The sequence below is a fragment of the Micropterus salmoides genome, unplaced genomic scaffold (assembly GCF_014851395.1).
Source record: "Micropterus salmoides isolate LMB-PRFRI ecotype aquatic unplaced genomic scaffold, ASM1485139v1 Ms_hic_scaffold_8, whole genome shotgun sequence".
NCBI lineage: Eukaryota > Metazoa > Chordata > Actinopteri > Centrarchiformes > Centrarchidae > Micropterus > Micropterus salmoides.
In genome coordinates, this window is record NW_024044570.1 from 2,080,786 (window position 1) to 2,102,675 (window position 21,890).

General features: G+C 42.7%; 1 protein-coding gene across 1 annotated transcript; it reads left to right on the forward strand.

The window, feature by feature from the left end:
• Positions 1-11,258: 11,258 nt before the first annotated feature.
• On the forward strand, positions 11,259-14,516 carry rxfp3.3b (relaxin family peptide receptor 3.3b). Its single transcript, XM_038707172.1, is given in 2 exon segments — positions 11,259-12,191; positions 12,194-14,516. Coding segments are annotated over 2 exon segments (1,203 nt in total). The 5' UTR covers positions 11,259-11,530; the 3' UTR covers positions 12,736-14,516.
• The last annotated feature ends 7,374 nt before the right edge of the window (positions 14,517-21,890 follow it).

Genomic DNA, 21,890 nt, shown 5'->3' on the forward strand with positions numbered 1-21,890 from the left:
TTGTCTCTTTGGTATTATTGTCTTTACACTTGTTAAAGCACTTTGTAACTTGTTTTTGAGTAAGTGCTCTACAAATAAAGATTATTATTATTATTATGGCCCTGGACTAACATCCCTTATAGAGATGCCACCCACCTATTTTTCCGCAGGTCACCTCATAGACTTCCTCTTCCTACTTGCCTCCAGAGGTTCGGTGTTGTCATAATCTTCTTTTAGTGTCTAATGAACTTTTTTTTTTTGCCACGCGAGCAGTGTGGCTCCAGGTCGGTTGCTCCACCTCTTTGGTTCACACTGAAACATCGTCAAATTTCAGATGGATTGCCATGACATTTTGTACACTCTTTGATGTTCATGGTCCCCAGAGGATGAATTTTCATTTAGCACCGCCATCAGGTCAATATTTAAATTTGTCCAATACTAAACTAGTGACATTCCCAGCAGTCTCAGCTGTACTTTGTTTTTAGTGCTAATAGCATATTAACTAAGATGGTTATCACAGTAAACTATCCTTCTATCCCCATCTTCAAGAACAGCCTTTTTAAATGTTTCATTAGGATTTTTAAAACCTCCAAATGATTTATATCAGGGTAGATCAATAAGACTTGAAGATTGATTTGTTCAGGATGACATTTTACTCCTTGAAGTGACTTATGCCATGCACAGAATAAATTATTCTTAATGTTAAATGTAGAAAAGGGTTTAAAGTGTATTATTCCACTCAGTTCCCTCGGGTTAGGGCTTCTTCTCATGTAAAGGTAAGATTCATTTGCAGAGAGACAGGAGGCAATGATTTGCTGTTAGTAATTAAAATATAAATTCTCCAGACTTTGTCTTCAGTCCTGGCTGTTCATGTCAGAAATAAATGGCTCCAGATAGAATTTGTCACACACTAATAACTAAACCCATCTAAGGCTCCCTGGGGGGGAAAAGGGCAGGACCTGTGGAAGATGGTTCAGTGGGGGACAGACATGCCATCTGTGATGTCTCTTTGGCAAAATTTCTATCATTTTGGGCATTCATCTAGGTCCAAATTGTAGACAGAGGCAATGTGTCAGCAAAGAAAACAAAGTTTTACCATCTGGGAAGTTTACTCCTGAATCAAAGGCAGAAAGAGACGGACGACAGCGCCCACTGGGAATTTATTTCTCCTGACCAAAATGCAGTTCACAGCTCCAGACGGTGACTGGGATGTAGTGACGCCCCCAGAGAGAGAGAGAGAAGAAGAAAACAAAACCTGTTGGAGACAAACAGCCATTTATTTATGTCAAAACACATCAGTGGAAATAAAACTGCTGTCAGTGGGTTTGGGGTGATAAATGACCCACACATGCTCCATACGGGATTAAAATCACTGGTGTTAAAATCACCTGAACACCTGTAGTAAAATAAACAGTTATGTGGTCTTTGAAACTGTAGTGATATTAAGAGCTATTTTTATCACCCACATGGCAGAGATGCTCACAAGTCTTTGAGCTAGAGTCCAAGTCAAGTCTCAAGTTCGTGGTTATAATGAATGTTGTATCATCTGCTGCATTCAAACCAGGCTGCTTATAAAACTGCTTCGCTATAAGGAATTCTGTAACCGTAACCTGTTTTTCACTTACAAAGCACAACCAACTAATGGCAGCTTAAACTGTAATTCAACTCCAGACTCTCAAACCAGTGTAACGTTATAACTAAACAAAACTGTAACGTTAGCTAGCTAGTTAATGTTATGACACAGGTGTTGACAGCCCCCCAATGCCCCTACCCTTACCATAACCATCAGAAATGTTAGTAACTAAACCTACGTCACTGACTTTGTGCATGTCGACCGATGTGCTATCAGGTAGGGTTAGCCTCCCTTGTGTTGTGGCCGTTTCATACGGACGCTGAAGGATACCTTTAGCGTAAAATCCTTACGCTTTGTTACGCTGTCTGAAAGCGTCAGTTATGACACACTGAGATAAGAATGCGTTATAATTAACCTGATGGCAGCCAGCGGGACGTAAATGATTATGTTAATCGACCACCTCAGATTCAGCAAGTAAACAAACACTCATTCATCTTTTCATAATGAACGATAGTTGGAGTTAACCTCCCGTAGGTCGTTGCTAAAGCAAGCTAACGTTAGATGGCCAATGCTGAGCTAAACATGTTCACGAACCTCAGATTACTAACCTATTTTGTGTTCAGCGCTTCTTTGTTTGGGTCTTGTTGTTTGAAGTTTTAAAGCCAAAGTTTACGATGATCGGCTCAGCAGCTGCCGCTGTTTGTTGTCCTCTCTCACGTCTGGCCGTGCGCAGCAGATACGTAGTTGTGTTAAATCGCTAAGTTATCAGTTACGAAGGATGGGGAATAACAGCAAGCTCATCAAACGTTTCCTAAAAATAAACTTTGCTCACGAGTCTCGCACCTCGAGTCTGAAGTCTTTTGAGGACAAGTCTCATGCTCCCTGGAGGGCATTAATGCAGGGGCTGCTGTGGCTACTTTTACACAAAAAATGTTTTTACATGCTTTTCCCAAATCAAATAATCCTTTTTTGTAAAAGTCTCTGTGTTATTTTGTGTTTTTGTCCAGTTCATGAATTCCTATGGGTTCTGGTATACTGTTACTACTTACTGAAGTTACTGAACTACATGTTAACATTTACATATTTGTAAAGTCACTAATCATGCCATGAACCTCAAATATTCTGATTTAATTACTGCTAGCTCCTTAAAGATTCTCTGCTTGGAACACTAATTTGTGTCTAATATTCATACAAAGAAGAATTTGACAGCCTTGTTTAAAATTCTTACATCTCCTTCTTCTTACATCTAGAATCTATGAATATGCAAATAGCTCAGGGAAGTGGCTTTGCTCTTTATCAGAGGTGGGGAAGTTAACCAGAAGTACATTTGCAAAAACAACCACTTAATTCCCCTCCTTGAAGTCTTTTCTCTTGTTAAACTGATCAACACTGTTTCTGAGCGTGGATCTGGGTCATTGTTTCCCCCTGTGGCCGTTGGAGAGAAAACATGCTCTACAACTGTGGTTGTCTCAACAGATTAATGGGGCCGTGTGGAGTTTTTCCATAAATCAATTTTAATAATAATAATAATTGGCCCTGCGTTGGACTGGCGACCTGTCCAGGGTGTACCCCACCTTTCGCCCGATGTCAGCTGGGATTGGCTCCAGCCCCCCGTGACCCTGTATGCAGGATAAGCGGCTGACGATGGAACAGTAGATAAAAACATGTGGTGCGGGAATACATAAGAGCAAGGGCGTGACTATATAAATAACAGAGTAACAAACAGCAGCAGGTGTAATTTAACATTATTTGATGTGATGTTGCATTGGGAGTTGACCTGAGTTTCCAGCATGTTGTGTGATGCTGTCTCTCTGTCTATAGCCGCTGTCACACTGGCCTTTTTTCCCGGATAGCATTGTGCCAATATGCGGCTCGCTGCGCCGCGTGAGCCGGTGTTGATCTGCCTCTGAGCGGGGAACGTTGAAGTAACAGAGCCTGGACATGTCTGTGTGAAACACAATGTGGTGAAGAAGATATCACACATAAAAACCTACTGAAGTAGACATGCATTGTAGAAGTGGAGCGTCCAAAGCAGAAAGGAGTCTGGGCATAGGCGGAAATAACGGGGGGGCACAGGGGGGTCATGTTGGACTGGCGACCTGTCCAGGGTGTACACCGCCTTTCGCCCGATCTCAGCTGGGATTGGTTCCAGCCCCCCCCGCAACCCTGCCCCGTTTTTCACATGTGTGCACAGACAGTAAGCTCATGTCACAGCCGCACACACAGGCCGAAACACGTCTCAGGTGTGTGGAAGTTATTCACGAGAGTGAAGAAGAAGCAGCGCTCCCTACATCTGCAGAGAAACACACCGAAAGAGACGCTGTGGATATTTAAAGCAGGCAGCAGGTAAAGACACAGCTGCTCGTGACGATGTCATTCACACCACGGTGGTTTCTATCAGTGATTAACAACAAGCCTCCTCCACACGAGGCTCATCTGCTGCTGGGAAAACAAAATCAAGGGTGAAAAACCAAACGCGAGTTTTTTAAAATAAAACTGCTGGCAGAAGAAGTCAGAGCAGACAGGCAGGTGCAGGTGTGTGCTTCTGTGTCTGAGGGGAAAAGAAATGTGAGCAGATTACTGTAGCTTGTGATTAAACACAAAAATAAATTGGAGAATTAAGAACAATTAAAATGGTGTGGTTTCAGCTCCTTCCAGTGAAAATGCTACTGTTAGTTTATAATCAGTGTTTCATTACAGCATGCAATTGAATGGAACATTTATACTGGTGCTGATGGGGATCCAAATAAATAGTAACAAAAATGTTTGCGTATGCGGTTAGTTATCTTAGAAAGAAATCAGTAACTGGAATCAGCAGCTCTTACTACAGTGATGATCCTGTATGTGAACCGATGTTGGGCTGAGACCGTAGATCCACCTTTGGGTTGGGTTGGGCAGATCAGTTGTCCTGCTGCCGTTAAATATCTAATATGTATTTATGTATGTAAGAAACATCCTCCATCCCAGAAGAAACCTAAATTACTATGTAGCCTCAAGGACACAAGTTATTTAGGATAATCTGGCCGTGTGGTGAAGACTTCCTCTGTGTACACGTATCCTACAAGCAATTTTGGCTTTAGCATTTGTGTCCCCGTCAAAAATTTCTCTTCTGACATTTTCTGTTTGTTCTCCCCCCTTACTATGAGATGAGATTGCTTCTGGGGAATGTTCATAATAAAATTCAAATCAATCTGGCCTGTAGTTTTTAAGATATCTTGCTCGGGACCAAAGTGTTGGATGGACTGACTCCGCTTTAAGAAAGGAAATGTGTGACTCTTGTAGGTAGCAGAAATATTCTACAATTCTCTCAAATCAAAATATATTGTTAATGATATTTATGTAGTAATGTTTAAACCATGAAACATTAAGACACCAAGTGTATAATGAAACATCATTAAAACACAGTTTTACTTGATGCTGATTTAATGAGAGCCCTGCATGCAGACAGCAGGGGCCCATCAGGCAAAGGAGTCGTCTAATGATCTGCACAGAAAAATCCTACTCCTCGTGTGAGGGCACACGCTGATTCATGGGTGAAGTTTTCAAATGATTGGGCTACGAATTTCCACTTCACTTATCTTTCTCCGACATGTGAGCCACGGGGTGCTCTGTGTAAATCTTCCTTTTTTTTTAACAACTGAAGTGAAGAAAGTGTCCTTGAATGTGGTTGATCACCAGCTGCTCTGCAGGGCAAACTGAGGACGTCTAAAGAGCTAATGCAGCATTTTCAAACATGCAGAAGTAGGAAGTCTTAAGCTAGGGCTCACACAGCCAACGCCTTCTCCATCACAGACATGCTGAACATGTGGCAGGAAGTGAGGAAAAAATATTGACAATGGATTCATGGTGTTTTGTTCAGCACTACATTCTTTCAGCTCACCGTTTGATCTTCCTTGTTTCCAGCAGCAGCAGCTGTTTCCATCAGCGGCACACAGCAGACCAGCTGGTGCAGAAAGTGAAACGTCTAGCCGCTAAAGAGCCAGATCATTTTATCAGGAGTTTGTGGAAAGTGTCATGTTGTCTCTGTATACCTGCGTCCAGACCTCTAAACGTATCAAACCTTCATGTTATTCAGGTACTTGAGTATTGGGCTTTGCACACCTCTCTAGAGGTCAGGATGGGGACTAACTAAACACCAATCAGCCATAACATTATGGCCACCTACCGGTCATAATGTAGGTGTTCCTGACCTGTCGAGGCCTGGACTCCACTGTGTGACACCTCTCTATCAGAACCAGCAGTAGCTCGTCTGTTAGATTGGACCACACGGGCCAACCTTCGCTCCCCACGTGCATCAATGAGCCTTTCCTTCCTTGGACCACTTCTCTTAGGTGCCGACCCTTTCAGGGCGTTTTGGAGATGTCATCTAGCCATCATAATTTGGCCCTTTTCAAAAAATCCTCACGCTTGCCCATCTGTCCGGCTTCTAAGACATCAACTTTGAGGACAAAATTTTCACTTGCCGCCTGATACATCCCTTACACTGACAGCTGCCATGGTAACGAGATAATCACTTCTGCTGTGAGTGGTCATAATCCCCACTCTTTTGTTGTATCATGACAGCAGCAGAAATAAGAAAAGGCCTGGAGATGATAAACGTGTTACTGCTATCAGGCACTGAGAGTAGTCTCACTGAATCTCAGCCTCAAAGTCCCAGGTGGTCTCTCCAGTATTCTTGGACCCACAGGCTGTAGGTCTGCATGTATGTGGAGGGCAGCGAGTCGGTACGAGAGCTCTCATCTGTATCAGAATCAGTACTGAAAGGCGCCCGCACTGATTCAAGTTTAGATTACAGCTGGTTGTAACACGTAAAAGCTGAGTAGGCAGGAAAAGGGTGAGAGCTTTTGTCATGTTGGACTTCAGAGAACGAGAATGTGGCCAGAGGCAGTGAGTCCCAGTGCAGACCAAACCAGAGGCTAAAAGAGAAGACTGCAAATGAATGATCCTGTGGCTGCTGGACGAGGAGGCAGCTGCTAACAGAGCCATCTACGCAACTGCTGTTAAATGGAAACACAAAAAGAATAATAATAATAATAATAATAATACGCTTATCTGTGTAGAGGAGAGTGGGTCTTTAAGAAAAGCCAAACTAAATCCAGAATAAATGGAAACACATCTCACATACCTCTGCCTTCAATCAAAAACAATATATGAAACAACTGGCATTTTAATTTAAATTGCTTTACAGAATTTTACCCACAAAACAACAATGATGACTTGGATGTAACACGTATAACTTACAAGAAATACACTGAGAGATGGGGAAAATTTAGACCGGCAGAGGGCTGGCTGAAATGTGTGGCCTATCAACAGCGCAGACTGTAAAACATGTAAGAAGCATGTGCAGTAAGAACGCCAACATGCGGAAATGGTCTCTGACTGGGCAGGAAACATCCTGCAAACAGGGACCAGTATCTGAGTCTAAAGTGCTGAAATGTACGGAAGCCCTCTTACTCTTATTATCTTGTGATCTCGAGAGAACAAACCATAGCTGAATACAGGGGTTGGCAGGTGCATTTCTTTACGATAATTTCAGATAGATTATCAGTGTCAGTGGTTAGTTCAGTTGGTGGAGTATAGGGCTTGTAATCCAAGGATAATGTGTTTGACTCCTGCTCTAATCGATTTTATTTTCTTCTTTTGTGTGTTTTTTATTATCCTCTTCAACAAAGTTATGATGAGTTTCGGGGAAATCAAATCACGCATTTCCCGACAGTTATTTCAAAGGTTCGGAAATAGCCGTCGGGAAATGTGTAACGTTGAATGGATTCCCATGAATGAGAAGTGCAGGAAATTTCTCTGCCTGTGAATGATGGGAAATGAAAAGTCCTTAGGTTAATCGATGTGGCCCAATCCTCGGGATGCACACAGTCGAGTAACAGTCTCTTCATAAGAAATTTGTTGAAGAGAATTATGACCCGTTATCTCGAGATCACAAGAAAATGATCCTGCAATAACGAGAAAAGTTTTCCAAAACGACATGTTAGATCATGAGCAAGTACCAATCCAGTGACAGGCGTACCGAACCTTAAGAACATTGCAAACGTTATTTAAGTTAAAACATGTCACCTTTGACTTTCTTCCACACGGGACTCAAACCTCCTCCTCCTCTCCTGAGTGAAAGTCAGGAGTTTACTTGACACACCCATCCACCCACCACCTCCTTACTGGGACGCTCTTCATACTACGTCATCTGACTTCTGACACTAGAGTCACGGCCTAACAAAAATCTAATATTGGTCATAGATAGATAGATTAGAACAGTGACAGAAATTCTCCTTCGACAAGGCTTTTTTAAAACATAAATTTAAAACAGCCGCTGTACGATATCTATTTTGCCAGATAAGCTGCTGCATAATCGACCTGTATGGTAATTTCTCTGGAAAGGGCGGGCTGAAACAAAGCTTTATTGATCTGTTAGCTCTCTGAACGCTGAGGTGATTGTCAGTGACCCTGTAACACCAATCAGAAGAGGAGTTGAGGGATTCAGCAGAGTTCTGGCTGTTCCATCCATACAGTGCACTTTATTGATAGTCAGACATCTTGTTAAGGCAGATGGACATTCCTTAACACGTCAAGGGGTAAAATTGTTCAGCTCTAACGATTTTTACTTCCTGCGTGACTCATGTGTTTCCTTTGCCAAGGACTATTCAATACAATTATTTATTATTTAGCGCCATTTGAACAGATCTTCTTGGCTTACTGACTTTCAGCAGCCACATTAAAATTACAACGTCTGCCTACGATCACCTGAAGAATATATCAAGGATTAAAGAACTTCTGTCTCAGCAGGAAATGGAAAAACATGCATTTATTTTCAGTCAACTCGACTACTGTAACGGTGTCTTTACAGGTCTCCTTAAAAATCTGACAGCTGCAGCTGATTCAGAACGCTGCTGCTCGAGTCCTTAATAAGGCCAAAAGAGTGGATCAAAGAGGTTTTTACACTGGCTTCCTTTTAGGCAGATAACTAATTTTATACACTGCTGTTTTATAAAGCACTGAACGGATTAGGGAGAAAATGCAGCATTCAGTATGATACACCATTTAACTGGGGGCAAACTCCCAGGAAACTGCAGGTCTGCTGCTCTCAGTTCTTTTAAATCAAGACTTTTTTTATTTAAATTAATTTCTTACACTGCACTGCAACTTTTACTCTCCTGTTTTATTGGTATTTTCTATTTAACTCTGTTTAATTGTATTTAAATTGCTTTCATATCGCCTCATGTTGCTTTTACATGTCATGTAGCGTGGCTGCCTGTTGTGTACTGAGTCAAACATGTTCCTCTACTCTGCTGAAACCTACAATCCAGTTTTCCCTGCAGAGTTAGAGCTGTGGAGCGGGATCAGGGAAGCCTGTTGGCACCAACCAGCTGGATCAGAGGGGAGGGTGATGGGAAAAATGCTGCCGTGGGCCATCTGGCTGCTGAACTGTTGTCTCTGTGTGGATTCATCATTAACTGAGTGAACCTGCATCAAGTAAGTAATTCACTTACTCCCTTCCTGAGCTAATGCGGGTAATGTATGACACTATTGGCCCGCGAGAGCTCAGAGAGAGAAAGATAAATTCATTTTTAAATGGCAGTTATTTAACTTTTTACTCACCCAACTGGTTTTATGAAGACTTAAATCATATTTTCTGTCCTTTCTGCTGCCTGATAAAAGATTTAAGCTCTTGCATAAATTTCCATCCACCCATTATCTATAACGGCTTATCCTTTGCAGGGTGGCGGGGGGCTGGAGCCGATCCTAGCTCACATTGACGAGAGGCGTGGTACACCCCGGGCAGGTTGCCAGTTCATCACATACACACATGTGGGCAGTTTTGAGTCACCAATGAACCTATGAACCTGCATGAGTTAGGATTGTGGGAGAAAGCCTGGGGGGTCCTAAACCCACTCTGACATGGGAAGAACATCCAAACTCCACACAAAAAGGCCCCAGCTGGCCGGCCGGTTCGAACCCAGAACCCTTCTTGCTCCGAGGCGGCATCACCAACCGCTGCCTTTGCAACCCGTTCTCCCTCCCCGAGTCGTCACATATGGACGCATGGTCCATATAGTGTCATATGTCATAGTTCAGTGCAGTCGGGGGAAGCCCTGTAGCGTCACTTTTTGGTGGTGGGGGTAAATGTTATGGTATTTAGCAGAAAAGACTGAGTAAGGAGGTGCTTGGGGTGGACGGAGGGCCAGAACCCTGACAGTGAACCAGGAGACCGGGGTTAGTGTCCCGTGTGAAACAAGAAGTCAACATTAAATATTTTTATTTAAGTTACGCGAGTTTACTTACGTGTTAAGTGACCTACGTAGTTATTTTAACACAAACCAGGATCGTTTCCTAACCTCAACCAAGAAGTTTTGTTGCCTAAACCTAACCAAATTGCAACGTTTCACAACTTTAATAACGTGGCGTTTGAAAATGAACGTTAGCGTTTTATTGCATATTTAGTGTTGCTAACTTTACCGGATGTTGCATATTTGTTGTGGCTAGGAGTTGCTACTTTGACCATGAAGCCCTAAACGTCTAAAAATGACTCTAAAGGGTTACCCAGGGCGTTAACAAGCAGCAATATATGGAGTTGGGAGTGAGAATGTGTTGGCCTGTGATGAAACTGTGTGGCAGTTTGCTTTAAACTGTAAAGCCTGATTCACACTACGCAATTTTAAGCCCGATTTCGGTCCGCCAAGACAGATCTCTAGCATGCCAAATATCTGGAGCTGTTGCCGACTCCGTATCCGAAGGCACACAGGCAGCTACTTTTTCATTACTAAACAGTTTTTATGCACCTGGGCTCCAACTCTCTCTGTAACACAGACAGTCCCTGCTGCCCCCCTGTGAGAATCAATTTGAAACATGGTTTCGCTTCATTTCCTGTGTTACATCTCGAGTGTGTTTTCTTGACAGAACCTGGTTTGGAGACCTGGTCGGGTGACAGAGTCATCAGCTCGTGTTGTGGGTGACCTCCTGTCGCCGACCGGTCATGTAGTGACGACATCTGTGTAGTCTGAACAGCACAGCGATCTGCCGACGTGGAAAGTCTTGTAGTCTGCTCCGGTCTTAAGCGTTGTTCAGTCCCGTTGTGCCCTTCATGTCAGATTAAATTCATATTTTTTTGCAATGTGGCAGATTCATTTGGTGGTTTGAATCACTGCAAAACATTTGTCAACGTCTGATAATAAATGCCGCTGTACACTTAAACTGGCTCGTGTCTCTGCACAGGACAGACAGAAAGGTGTTTTTAGAAACACACTGTCAGCTCTGTTTGTCTGTATTTGTAAGCTATTTTATATTGTTAATTGGAAAGCAATGTTTAGACATTCACCAGGCATGAATACCACTGTAAAACAGAGCAGGCTGAGTCAACCACTTGAGAGCAATTAAAAACCAAACACCTGAGGTGATAAGATAACAAGATTCAATTTGTATAATAACAAACAAATGAATGTTACTGAGTTTTTTCATAAAGATGTGTTTACTTCAAAATCTTTAAGAACACCAGTTGTGACACAAACAGGTAGTTTTTTATTCAATGATTTAATCTCCATTTGTGCAGCTTGTTAAGTCATTTTGAAGACACTTTATTCCCAAAGAGGTTATTATAACACTGAAGGACCTACATGTGTCCTTCCCTCTGTTTTATAGGACACGGGTGCAGGAGGGTGGAGAGGGTCATGAAGTCTTTCTCTAGCCCTTAAATCTCCGGTCTTGCCCTCTGCAGTGTAGTTTTGTCTAGAAATGACACGCCAGTCCCTGGTCGGGCACGCGCCTCCGCGGACACCCGCAGAATATAAAGTGAGCTGCGCGCGCACGGGGCTCAACAGTGATCCAGTAACGAGCGGCGGTGAGAGCAGCTCCGGAAAGTTGAGAGCGCCTGGTGAGGGCAGGAGAGAAAACACAGCGCGGGGTTAACATGAGCTGCGGGAACTCTGCGCACCTGGCAGCGCTGGAAGTTTCTTTTCTCCAGGAGCGCAGGAGGTGATGCGCCCTGCTGGACTCGAGTCGGGTCTGTTACCAGAGAGGATGGCAGAGTTGGGGAACCAAAGCACCACGTCCTCATGGAACCGGTCCGCTGGAGGACAGGACCGGTTCAGCAGCCTGGATGACATCGACGTGCCGGCGGACGGCTCCCCGGCGCTGCGCATCGTCATCTCCATCGTGTACTCGGTGGTGTGCGCCGCCGGACTGGTCGGGAACCTGCTGGTGTTCTTCCTGATGAAAGGGCGGCGGGGCAGGAAGAAACGCTCCAGCATCAACCTGTTCATCCTCAACTTGGCCGTGACGGACTTCCAGTTCGTGCTGACTCTGCCGTTCTGGGCGGTGGACACGGCTCTGGACTTCAGCTGGCCGTTTGGAAACGCGATGTGCAAGATCATCCTCTCCGTGACGGTGATGAACATGTACGCCAGCGTGTTTTTCCTCACTGCCATGAGCGTCACCCGGTACTGGTCGGTGGCCTCGGCGCTGAAGGACCGGACCCGGAGGCGGGTGTGCCCGGTGCGTTGGGTGATCGCCGGTCTCTGGGTCTCCGCCACGGTGGCCTCTTTGCCCACCGCTATTTTCTCCACGGTGAAGAGCGTGGCCGGGGAGAGGCTGTGTCTGCTGGGCTTCCCGGACGGCCAGTCGTGGCTGGCGCTGTACCACCTCAGAAGATCTTGGTAGCCTTCGTTTTCCCCATGCTGATTGTCACCGTGTGCTACCTGATGCTGCTGCGCTTCGTCCGCCTGCGCAGCATGAACAACAACCAGGTGAAGCGGAGGTCCAGAGTGACCCGCTCGGTGACCATCGTCGTCCTCTCCTTCTTCATCTGCTGGATGCCCAACCACGCCATCACCTTCTGGGGCGTCCTGGTGAAATTCAACGTGGTCAACTGGGATAAGACGTACTACATGGTGCACACGTACGTCCACCCGGTGACCGTGTGCCTGGCGCACACCAACAGCTGCCTGAACCCGGTGCTGTACTGCCTCATGCGCCGGGAGTTCAGGAAGAAGATGAAGGATCTGTTCTGGAGGATTTCCTCGCCCACTGGGACGAACACCTGCCCCCTGAGACCGTTCTCTGGGACGGTGAGAGCGGAGCCCGACGACACGCAGGTTGTCATCCCGCTGAACAACGTGGAGACGGAGAACTGCAGACTGTCTGTTTTAACGGACCAGTTAGACACCGAACCGCTGCAGAGGTAAACCACACTTTAAAGTAAAAAACACAATAACAGAAAATCTTTGAAACCAGCTGACAACATCTGAGTGATGACTGATCTTTTAAAACTATTCACTCAGAGAAACCCTGACTGTCCTCCTGAATCCTGGCGAATTGTCTCAGCTTTCCTCACAGCGACATTGTTCTTTGTACTGTACGTGTTGCTGGAGTTTTGACAGCTTGTCTGTTATTTTTAACAAAACACTGCACACAAGATCATATTTGGCCTCAGTATTTCGGAGAACGCCGTGCAAACTGTGCCAAATCCATCTCCCATATAAAACGAAGGACCGGACAACTAATCACTGCTATACCTGGCGTATGAGATGTTTCTGACTTTGCATCAAATGGATTTGATTAGATTTTATCGCAATTTAAATGTGTGAGACATAAAAGGACATGCATTCACGCGTAAATTGCGCACCAGGACGCGCGGTGCGTAAAAACCAACCATCTGCGCTTTGACTGCTCTGAGTCCGACTGGGATCTCACATAACAGTTATGCTGATGTTGTTTATTTGATTTTGAAAAGCTTACTCTTTGTTTTTTCCTCTACTATAAATGAAGTGAAGGCTCAGTGTCTCATCCAGTGCTGCCTCGCCCTCTAAAGTGCTCTCTGTGTAGACTTTATGTTCCAAGCAGAGGAATCCGGTCACAGTCCGGTCGCTGTGCTGCAGGGAGGATCCGGCCCCGATCAGACAGAGCGCGAGTGCCCTTTTTGTTGAAGTATAGAATTGGAAAAAGGAGCAGCTTGCTGAGTTTACACGAAGTACGAACACACAAATCTGATCTGAGTTGAAAACGAAGCTCTGTCTGATCGGCTGCGCAGCATCACTCTGTGGAGTATTATTAGTGTTTGTTGTGGCTGATTTGTAAAATGTACAAGCTTGATTAAGTGAATGTAAAACAAATACTTGCCAATACAACCTTAAAAACAATGTTTGGAGAATAAAATATTTCCTTTGTGTTGACATTAATCCAAGTGTTGGTGCTGTTTAAGGTTTGTGTTTAGATGTGGAAACGGGGCTGTAGGCTGTGCTGCGTTCAGGGGTTCAGTCTGTGAGGCAGTGGATCAGATTTACTGGCAGAAATGTAGGAAATGAACTCCAGTGTTTACATGCCAGCGGCCTCAGGGCTGCTCTGTCTGTGTGTGACTCCCTCTGCTGTGAAGATAATCCCAACAGCCTGGGGATGACTTTTATTTGAGACGATGAAGATAAATGTTTATTTTTAAATGTTTAAGATTTTTTTTTGTTTGCATCAGAGCACTTAAAGGAGCATATTTTTGTGAAGGTCTTCTGTTCCCTCAAAGATGTTTACTTTAGACATTTTAAAGGTTAGATTTAGTTTGAGCAGTTGAGTATAAATTTGTTTTAATTCTATATAACATCACTTCTTTTCTCATGCACATAGTTTACCTCACAGCTGAGCTCCATTCTGATTGGCTCGGTCCAAATTTGTCCTTTCCAACCAGTTATGAGGGTTTGAAGTGAGAATCATCCAATCTGCAGACAAAATTAGACGAGCTGCTGCTGTCAACCAATCAGGGTCCAGAGCTTTAAATAATGACGTTAATGTCAAAAATTCACTTAAGTTACAATATTTGGAAAACATTAATAAGTAAACACCAACAAATGATTTTAAAAACTTGTTTTTAAAGCCTATTTAGAGTAATTTAGAATAATATCAAAATATTTGCAGATTAATTTTTTATCCACTCATCATTTAATCGACTAATCGTTGCAGCTCTAAAAAAAAAAAAAAACACAAAACAAATGAGTTAGCAACGTGTTTTCTGATAATGCACTGTGAAAAGTCATGGCTCTATTTTTAATTACTAGAAGTGTATTTTCATCTAATTAGTACAAAAATGCTGCCATTTTATTTTAGTTCATGTTTGAGTGTAAATGTTATGCAGAGTTATTTGGACTCTGAGTGGTCAGGATTTCACCTTTACTGAAAAAATAAAGTGTTCAAATAAGCACAGCTTTGCCATGAAATTAAGCTTAATGGTAGAAATGTTTGCAGACACTGCAGAGCAGTTGAAATAAAATTAAAAAAAGATAAAATAACTCGAGATCAAGAGTAAACTTGTTATTTGCTTCTGCTGTAGCATGATGGTTTTTTAAACACACCCTGGTTGCCTCTGTCTGTCCAGTCATGCCAGCATTTGCAGCATTTAAGATTGAAATCCTCCAAAAACTTCATTTGAGCTGCTGCTGTCAACCAATCAGAGCTCATAATAATTAGCAACAGCTTTATTACCAAGTAGTTTTATACACATACAATTAATTTGCTTTGGTGAGTCGCTGCCTGACATAAATAAATGTAAATCTAAAACTGTGGAATAACCAAGCTGTACAATAAAATAAAAGAGTATTTGCATTGTGACAGTTATTTACATGCAATTTTATCACATTCCTATTGTGCAAACATTTGCGGGGATCACCCGGGCCTTGTTGCAGATGGGAGGAAACTGTTCATGTGCCGTGAGGTTTTGGTCCTGATAGGCTGGTCTACAGGTTCATGCCAAAAACTCACTTTTAACTAAATCAAATCACTTTGCATAACATGTTCACGTCATGAGTGTTACTATCTTAAAACAAAACAATAAAAAGTTAAATGTTCTCATAGAAATGTGTGGTTTTCTGTGGTTTTGAATGATAATTGTGCTATTTTTAAATACTACAAATGTGAGCTTTTATGGAGGGGTAAAAATTATGTAAAATTGGAACTAGTGTGGACAAAAGGTTGTATTCTTAAAAAAAAGTAAATTCCTCCAAATCTGTTGGAAGAAATGAAGATCAAATAACTCTTGTGACTGGAGTTTGAAACTTCTGAGTTGATTTCTTGTGTACTTCTGCTTTTATAAGTTAACCTTAATTAGAAGAACTGGGAAAACGTATTTGGATTATATCTAAAACAAAACAAAAGAGAGCAGCAGGAACATGCATAATGTGTACCTGTAAAGCACTTATCAAATGCAGCGTTGCAAAGGGCTTCACAATAAAAAAAGAGGACAACCAGGACAGAACAAAGAGCAGCACGTACTGCACATTATGTAAAGACAGTCCAGCCTATAAACACTGAAGTGGACTTTGCCCCTCCCTTACGAGCCCGCAGAGGCGGCTCCATGAATCTTTCATCACATACTGTAAAGCTGCAAACTACTGGTCTGTGAATATACAGCTGCCCATTATCAGAGAGGTCTGAGCTTACGAACACACACACACACACACACAGTGCAGTGGTTTAATAAGGTCAGCAGTGCTTCCGTGGCAGCTGTGGTGGCTTCAGTGTAACTGTATTCAGATTTAATACACAGAGTCTGAAAGAAGCTTTTGACTTTGAAGACGCAGACAGGACAGGTCCATTTACTTATGTAATGTCTACATTTCCTACCACTAATCAACTTACAGTTCATAACGAACTTCCACATTTTAAATCCTACATTTTCTTACCAAGATGTTCTCAAACAAAACTAAAAGGTCTAATGACTCCACTAGGGATGTTTGTTCCAGCTCAAAGAAGAACAAAGAAAGAACAACTCTTTAGACTCTGACCAGTAGTGCAGCTTAAAATGTTCAGCTCATTCTCATTCTTAGGGTGTCAAATACATACTTTACTTTGTCAAGTCCTTTGGCGTCATAGTTCAAAGCGCTTTAGCTTCGTCATTCAACGCTAAAAGTAGGCCTTGTATAAATAACAGAAAATCAGAGTAAAGCTGGATTTATACTCCTGCGTCGGGTCTACGTGCGTAGCCTAAGCATGTAGCCATGCATTTATACTTGTGCGTTGGTGTCTGCGTCATTCTGCAACTACACCGCCAAACGCAAGTTAGCGGTAGCACTACAGTGCTCCGTTTAGACCTTTCGTGGCCGAGCAGGCTAACTTCCAGTTTAGCCATCCACAAACTTGAATGGGGGTAAAATTGTATATGTGTGGCTGCAACTTTTCAAATGTCATCGACCGAATGGATCACATTCTGATAGTGAAACGAGTCATTTCGCTCGGGTTGTGATGGTCAAATATATTGATTCACTGTGTTACAGCCGCTGGCACTTCCTGTCGGCTCGGAGGCATTGCGAAGCTTCCCAGCTGACCAATGTCTCAGAGCCAATAGTTCTTACGATCCGCACCGCCTCGACGTGTAGTTACATTTTTGAGGAAGTGCACATGAGGCTACGGCGTTGATTCAATGCAAGTATAAATCACACTTTATGTTGGGGATGGGGGGGGGGTTCAGAAACTGGACATTCACCCAGTGTTTGTTTCCTGTGTGAAATAAAAAGTTAATAATAATTCTTTTTAGTTAAGATACTTAACTTCGGTAAGTTAATTCACAAAGGGAACATTGTCATTTTAACCCAAATCATGATCTTTTGCTAAACCTAACCAGGTAGTTTTGTTACCTATAGCCAACCGACGTTTCACAATGTTGTTGTGCAAAAACAATGCTGAAGAGTACCCGGGGCTCTAAAAAGCAACGGCAAGGAACATGAATCACATTTAAAGTTTTCCCAAGAACAACCAACTCTGGTTCATCCTCATCCACCCTCCTTCTTCTCCCCCGTTCAACAAAGCTCGCACTCATTTCTTTCTGTTACTTTCCTGCCCCTGTGGACCCATTATAATCTCTGGCCATGCTGTGGTCTCAGTGGACATTTTCCTTACATCACGCTCCCCTTTGTGCTTTAACACCACAAATCTAACAGACGAAAAATGTGTCCCTCTAATGAAGAAATATCTCTGCATCTCTGCAGAGCGGTAAATGATCTGGTTCGACCAACCTCACTTCTGCTTAACATCTCTCTTTTCACTCTTAATGATGAGTAAAAGTACCAGCCCTTCGCTTCAAGTCCGTTTTCCCATCCATTATTTTAACAGATCAAACAGGATTGATTCAATCAATCAAGTGGAGTGGGCTTAATTATTTGAAACGCTAAGCCAATTTAGAGTAGGGAAAAACTTAACTATTCCAATAAGAATTATTCTAAATATTTCCGTCAAGTCAGGAATGCCAACTTTCACCTCTACCGTTAGAGGTAGCTATCAAAATTTCAAATATCACTGGAATTACCAGGGTAAAATAGAACAGATGCATATTCTTTTTACATATTTCAGACCCAACAAAGTCAATTTATAATCTGCTCATGGTATCCTTTCACACTTTGGGGAAATATCTGGGTACAAATTGGATTTCAGCAACAGTGAACATCTGCTAGTCAGCACTGCCGCTCGAGTGTTCCCACTCCATACATCACCATTCAAGATCTTTTGGCTTGAGATTACTCAGAAGTGAACCTGATACTTTCTCTGAACGATTTGACCTGCTGCTTGTTGCTTTACAAGTGTTTTGAGCACAGGTCACGTCTTCCTCTGACCTTGCCAGGCAGTGTAAACTAACTAAAAATAATATCTTGTGTTTTTCAGTGCATTGCTATTTCAATTCAGGTCTGGTCCTGCCTGATTTTCAGTTACACTACTTGGCTGCTAATGTTGAACAAGCTAAATACTGATCCTCTTGACCAATGTTTCTCTCAGTACACAAAAAATATTGTTGCAGTCCAGTTTAAAAATTTGGGTTCAATTCAAAACTACTTTTTCACCTTAAAGTCCCCATGAAATCAAAGGTCGATGTTTATTTGTTTTATTGCATTTGCCTTGCGCTCTATGTCACCAGTACACCAGCATCTGGCCCAACAATGATAAAAAATGTTGTTTTGTAGGGATTCTTGATGGTATTTTTTTCTTATCTTTTTCCCCCTCCTTTATTGAGTTATAAACCTTTTTTGTGCATGTAACAGGTTTGCAAAGTGAAAAAACCCAAAGTCCAGCCCAAAGGGAGTTCCCATCTCCCACAGAAAACTCCAGCCGCTTCCCTTTTCATCCCTGTGACGTCACAGGGATGAAAGCAAAACGCGCCTCATATAACGCTCGCCGAGCGAACTCCTCAGAAACAGCGAGCTGCAGCACACAGCTCTCCTCTCCCTTCCAAACACTAGCTACCCTCCAGGCAGTCAGTGGACAGAAAGTTGTTCCTGTGATGTAGAGACAGAGCTCAGCTAAAACTTTATGGATACAGATTAATAACTCACCGCTCTGAAACTCTCGCTCCAGTCCGTGTTGCCGAGCCGGTCGGCAACACGTACGGCTGAACCCGAGCCGTTTACCGGCTTCTCGCTGACCCGCCCTACTCTGCTTCTGATTGGCTAGTAGTCCTTAACTAGGAACTGAGCATGTGCAACTCCCAACAAAGATTAGAGACAAGATGTATCACTCCACAGCTAAAACGAAGCCTTCAACACAGGGTGGAAAGAGGAGCTGCAGCAATGTGCAGTATGACAAAAATATAACCATGGAAACCTGCTCTGGTACAACCTCTAAATAAGATGAGGAACCTGAAAATGAGCAGAATACCACCTCTTTAAGCATCTTCACTTTACCATGCCACTTCATGCAAACCTGCTGTTCCTGCCCGCTCTGTAGGATTATTCTTTGTTATTAAAGCATGGCTGTGGCATCATTTCAGTTAAAGGTTTCATAGATCAAACTTGGAGTACTATCTCCTCGCTCCACATAAAAGTGTCACATCTGTGAGCATCTGCTGATGTGGTACTCCGTACAAATCGGTTACTTACTTTGCAATGACTTAATTTGATTATAACCAATCCTCAGGTACTTTGGTATGTTGCTGGTCGCACTAAGTTTGAGTTTTGTTGTGGTTGTAACACCCGTGTCCACAACCCTTTAGTCTGTGCCAAACATCACTGGATTCAATGCAAAACTGCGCACAGGGTGGACAAAACTTATGGTGTGTTCACATACAACGCAAAGTGAATTTTCACCTAATGATTAATTATAAACCTAATTAATACAGCACTCATCAAAACAGAGATACCAAGTGCTTTATATGGTTGAACACAAATTGAAAACATTTCAAGACAGAAGTTTACTCAAGCAATTTAAAATGAAAGTTAATAATAAGTTAATAAGAAATAACCTTCTGCAACAGTGATACAGTTGAAATGGACACGATAGAAAAGGAAGATGGTACTAAAATTAATAAAAGGCTGTTATATGTAAAAGTATGTCTTAAAGTGATTTGAAAGATGTCACTGATCCTGTAAGCCTCAGGCTCTCAGGCAGGTAACCTTTTAGGTTTAAACCTGAACAGAGCCCTGACCAAGGATCTGAGACGGCCACGGGAGAGAAGCAATTCAGCAATGTAGCTGGGAGCAGAACCATGAAGTGCTTTAAAAGTGATCAATAAAATCAAATCTAAAACTACCAGGTGAGCAGGGAAGAGAGGCTAAAACAGGACCCTTAATCTAATTTACTACAGCCGCGTGAACCCAAAATAAACATTTTGCTGATTTTTAATTGCAATAAATAGATCACAGTGATGCTGAAACAACTACATCATGATGCCAATTTGTTTAACATAGGATTTCATACTTTGTCAGGTCTGTCCGCAAGAAGACAAGCAAACGACTTTTAAAAATGGTTGTCTTCTAAAACGGTGTTCAGTCAGGGCTATGCTAAGTTGTTTCGTCGTAAAGATTTTCAGAACTTACCAGGTAGACCTTTACCACATGTTCTGGTCCTGTCCCTTTTTATAACTTTGCATTGGAAGTCTCGTACTGAATCACTTGATGAGGTTGTGAGATTCTCAATCCTTGTATCATCAATCACTGCTGTCTTCAGGGTCCTCCCAGATACAAATGAGATTGTGTTGCTTTCCTGACCTTTATTGCAATCAATCTGATATTGATTCATTGGACGAATTCTGCCCCTTACTACTTCAGTGAGGCAAAGAACCTGTTAGATAACAGTTGAAGGAATGCTTGATGCTATCCATCAAGCCACGTAGTCTCGTCTCACAACAGGACGAAGCAGAGGAGCAGTCAGCCGGTCTTCTCTCTGTAATGGATCAGCCGGCACAAACCACCAGATCTCAGCCCTATCGAGCTATGATTGCGGCAGCTATGATTCACTTAGTTTTGAAAAGTGCTGGGACTTAGATGAGGTGTGTGAAGAGATACTCACAAGACGTCGTGGTACCCGATATTAGGTTCACGAGAACGAGATTCTTAAACAAAAGTGTTTTAAAGATATCCTCAATGACGAGATGTCTTTAAACATGTATATATAATGTATATATTTCAAAATATATCAATATAACAGAATCTCAGTCATTCTGTGTCGCTTTCAGATCTGTTTGTCCTGAAGATCAGCTTTTCTCCTGTAATATCATCCCTGCTGAGGCAACACACATGCAGGCAGGATTTAGTCTTCCCTCCTCTTTGGCCAAAAAGAAACTGTCTCAAGTTGTTGGTTACTGATTGGTGCTGCACGTTTTTGGTTAATTTTAGAATCAGCAGCTTGTTTTTTTAGCTTAAGTTACTTTTTTTGGACAATGCACATTTGTTTCTTCTATATTCTAATTGCATTGCATGCTTTCTTAATGTGCAAATAAACCTCTCTTGTAAAAGGCATTTTCATTTATTATTTAACTGCAAGCTATATTTCAGAACCGTTTTTCTAACAAATTTATGCTTTAGAAAATAGATTTTAAAAAAGTCTGAAATGACATTGTCAGCTGAGTGGCAAGTGTGTTATCAGTTAAATCTGCAGCTTCTCAGCTTTACAGAGTTTTAAAGTGACCTTCAGCTCGTCATTTATCTTTCTGTTTGCAGCTTTACTGTTCTGGTTCCCTCTCACTGCTCTCATGGCATCGTTTTCAGAGAAAAAGCTGTAAAAACCACAGATTGCATCAAAGAAGTGGACGTCGCCACCGCGATGTCACACGCTGGTTTGTGCACCACCGTTTTGAAGCCTCCAGTTTGGCATTTTGGCCTTCGCCATCTTGGTTTTGTCGAACCAGAAGTGATCATATTTGGATTGGAGGGTGGAGCAGTACATTGCTGATATCCTGATTGACAGGTTGCCGTGATAGACTTGTCAATCAGCTTGTAGCCCCGCCCTAAAGCCTCCCCTGCTTCCTGGTCTCTGTTCCTCTAAATGGGACCATAATTTACTAAATGAACATCACGCTGTGTTGAAGAAGACTTGAAACGAGCGACTGAGACCAGAAACGCATCAGGAAAGTGTTTACTGAGGGAATAAATCAGCTGAC